This window comes from Galeopterus variegatus, unplaced genomic scaffold (assembly GCF_000696425.1).
Source record: "Galeopterus variegatus unplaced genomic scaffold, G_variegatus-3.0.2 Scaffold1922, whole genome shotgun sequence".
Lineage (NCBI taxonomy): Eukaryota > Metazoa > Chordata > Mammalia > Dermoptera > Cynocephalidae > Galeopterus > Galeopterus variegatus.
Window position 1 is genome coordinate 226,284 of NW_007728033.1, and position 4,003 is coordinate 230,286.

Genomic DNA, 4,003 nt, shown 5'->3' on the forward strand with positions numbered 1-4,003 from the left:
AAAATAAAAAATTCAGTTCCTCCATCACACTAGCCATATTTCAAGTACTCAATAGCTGCAAGTGACAGCACAAATACAGAACATTTTCATCATCACTGGAAGTTCCACTGGATAGCATTGCTATCAATGTTTGTAAAACTAAATTTTAATTTTTCATGTAGTCATGTATCTATTAAGCTGTTTCACACTTACTCAGAGCTGGGTCTACACAATATTTAACCACTGACTTTCATGGCTTTGCCCATTTTAATATTCTAACCCTTTCATTTTGTAGATAAAGAAACAGATCCGGAAAGGTAAGGAGATATCCTTGCCAAGATCCCTGGGAACATTAATGATGGAAACAGTTTTATAGGTTATATCCCCAGCAACCAGCACAGTACTTAGCATCCAGTTGCTATTACACACATATTGCTGAAAGAAAGAATGAATGAATTGGGAAAATTCCAAGTCTTTCTATTCCCTGCCCAGTGCTCTTCTCATATTTCCCCATTGCCCCTCTTATCTGTCAGCCGAACTGACCAAATTAAATAGTTGCTTCAATTTTTTTGCAACCACAAAGTCATAACAAGCATGAGAATCTATAGGAAGTATAGATGTTGGCAGAGCTTACTCTAAATGCCTCTCCCCTGTTCCAGAATCATCCTGGTTACCTGTCTCCATGTGTTGCCCCCATCAGAGGAGATGAACACACCAATATCAGTATAGGAGAGCTCCGGGCCAATGTTGCCTGAAACATAAGCAGATCATTTGGAATTGTCAGGCAGTTTACAAGATTAAGTGTGCTCAGGTAGGGGGAGGGAGTAGCAGGGAGTGAAAGTTTTCCAAGTGATGTTTACAGCTGATTTGTGCAGACTCTTTCTTGGTGTCATATCAAAAACCCAGCAGGAAGAAAAACTCAATATGTGGGGAAAAAAGTAAATAGTGTGACAGGAATGCATCTTGAAATGATAAGACTCACACGACTAAATGTCGATTAGCCTGGGTCTCTTGAACTATTCACTCTGTATACCAATAATCCCTTAAATTGCTTTTGACGAGTATTCCCCAAAGATGGCAAAGAATGAAAAAGTAAACATGCATGGAGAAGCTGGGCATAGGGACCCCTTACTTCTCAAGTATTATTTTATTTTATTTTGTTTTGCATCTGGCTGGTATGGGGATCCCTTGACCTTGGTGTTATAACACAATACTCTAGCCAATTGAGCTAACTGACCAGCCCTAAAGTATAATTTTAGCCTAAGAAAAACTCATGTATTAGTGTATATGTTTCCAGCTTAAACTTGTCAACAAGTCCCTCATGCATCAGATGGTACAGTGAATTGAGCTAACTGACCAGCCCTAAAGTATAATTTTAGCCTAAGAAAAACTCATGTATAAGTGTATATGTTTCCAGCTTAAACTTGTCAACAAGTCCCTCATGCATCAGATGGTACAGTGACCCAATGATTTAGACTATGCAGCTTAAATTGAAGAGTTCCCAACATATGATGACTAGAACCAGCATACCATGGCCGTCGAGCATAGCAGGAGAAGAATACACCTGGTTTATGCCTAGACTGACGACGCTTACTGCTTCCCTTCACTCTCTCTTCTCTCTGTCTTTCTTTTACTTCTCCCTGCACTCCACCACTTGTGATTATGTTTGTTAAAAAGGAAGTGGTCAAGATTTTATAGTCCATCTATACTGCCCTAGTTTCCCTGGTGGACAGCCTCCTCCCCGGAGCCTAATAGTTACTGCTCCATAAATAATTGTGAAATAAATGAAGGACTGAACAAATGATAGAATCATATTCCAATGTTGATGTGCACTTAGGGAGGTCTTGAAAACCAAGAAGATGCCCTAAACATATGAGTTTATCATAGTGGCTTATATTTTTTCTTTAAAAATAGCATGAAGGAAATGTTAGCTCCCACACATCTATAGCCTAAATAAGAACACAATAAAAATGCAATAATGAAAATGTTAATTGAGCTCCTGACATTTAATGCTTCAGAATGAGAAATTAAAGCCAGGCTACAGCTTGTCAAGCTCTCATCAGCATCAGGGAGTGCACAGATAGCCAACTTGTTTTGACACTCAGGCTTCCAAAAATAACCCCTGAACTGGGGGCTCAGGCAGTAGGTGTGAGAGGAGTGGGGAGAGGCTTGGGGAGCAGCTCTGTGGAGTCTGGAATTCAGAATTCAACTCTCCAGATACAGGTTTCAGAAGGCACAGATGAAGAAAGTAAAGAGGGATGACCTGATTTGATCATCACACACTGAAACATAACTCTGTACCCCATTAATAGGTACAATCAATACATGTCAATTAAAACATAAATAAATTTAAAACATAAAATTAAAAATGGAATGAGGAAGAGAACGTTAACTCAAGGCATCTACTGCAGGCTGCATGAAGCATTGTGCTAAGAAGGATTTGGAAGCCACCTCTGGTTTCAATCAATCACCACTACTGAACTCAGTGATTGATTAATGTCTACCAAGAGAGGTAGAGAGAGGGACAGCAGGAGCATAGTCGCTCTACAGCCATTGCTGTCACAGCTTCTAAGGATCTATCTTATCACTTTTTAAGAACCCATGGCTCCCAGCGAAATCTGTTTTTGGAAATATCTTCTGTCAATTGAAAAGAGCCCTAAAAGAAATGCTGCTGATCACAGGGACCAGAGAGCTGGTTTCCAGATGAAGGGAGAGAAAAGACACATCCAGGATGATTTGATCTTTGAACATGTTCAGTCTCTGTGTGGCCCTGCAGGAAATCTCTGATGGGAAGAGCTTGGGTTACAGGGCCCAAGAAGGAAGATTGGAATCATGAGCCTCACTGGGCCGGCTCAACCACAGTAGCCACCGACCAGGATGGAAGCAGGAGATGTCTATTCAGCCACTCGAGTGGTATGACAGGACAGAAGGAGGAGTGGTGAGATGCGGAAGAACTGGGAGCTTCTCTCCCCAATGGTAGAGCTAGAAAATGAAGTGCCACTGACCTTTCAACAAGTTTAAATAACTTCCTTTACCTTCATTTCCTCCCAGTGCTACCCTTCTCTGCTCCTCCTTAATAAAACACTTTTGAAAAAAAAAGAGAGAGAGAATTTTGAAGTCCTCCGGGGGTTAGATATGCTTCTCTCCCCACTACCGTCACCAGCAGGAGGAGCCGCACAGCAGGGTGGTTGCGGGCTCGGTGGAGGAGGAAGCAGACAGTGCACCATCAGCTGCAGTGGTGAAGGGTCTCCACTAAAGGGGACGGCACAAGGGTATGAACAGTCAGAGTGTATAGGAAGCTCGGCAGGAAGTCTGTCTTAGCTGAGGATCTGGCACGTGAAGGGGCTCGGAGATTGGTCTTGCTGAATGGTTATAGGATAGAGCATTACATTAGAGTCAGAGGGAGTGTGAGCTCAGATAGGACCCCTGTAAACTGAGGAGGACAGTACTTGCCATGTCTACATCATAGTGTCCTTGTACAGTCGAAGCAAGGCAAGCATTTGGCACATTGTATGGCAGGATGCGAGGTCTTTACTACTGGCTTGAGACAAGTGTTAAGAGAACCCTAGTGTTTCTGCTTGCTAGAAGCAATCATCAAACTCTCCAGACTGGAATTCCACCTGTCTTCTGGGATGTCCTCAACAGCAACTAGAAGTGAATCCCAGGGTGTTCTTTCATCTACACAGCTTCCCTCACACAAGATCACAGTGCAAGGTGGGAAGAGAGAGAGAGGAGTGGGAGTGGAGGGGAGAGAACTGAGGGTCACTGACGCTGAAGGCAGGTGGAAGGTATGGGAAAGGTCCCTGTCCTGCAGAGACAGGCTCCGTACTGGCCACTGAAAGCAGACTTGGCTGACTTCATAATTATTTTCCTGATGGCAAATAACCTCCTGGGGAGACCAGGCAAGCAGGGTAAAGAGAAGCTGGGTATGAGGAGGCACACACCAGTGACTTAGTTCTGGCTTTTCATCAGTATCTTGTCAGCTGTGTTATATCCCTCCCAATGTCTCAGGACATGTTAAAAA

General features: G+C 43.0%; 1 protein-coding gene across 1 annotated transcript in view; it reads right to left on the bottom strand.

The window, feature by feature from the left end:
• Positions 1–4,003, bottom strand: part of SORCS3 (sortilin-related VPS10 domain containing receptor 3) — a 160,476-nt gene that overhangs the window by 99,045 nt on the left and 57,428 nt on the right. The window contains exon 7 of the mRNA XM_008579610.1: positions 654–730. Coding sequence (XP_008577832.1) covers positions 654–730 — 77 coding nt within the window. The remainder of the gene's footprint in view (positions 1–653; positions 731–4,003) is intronic.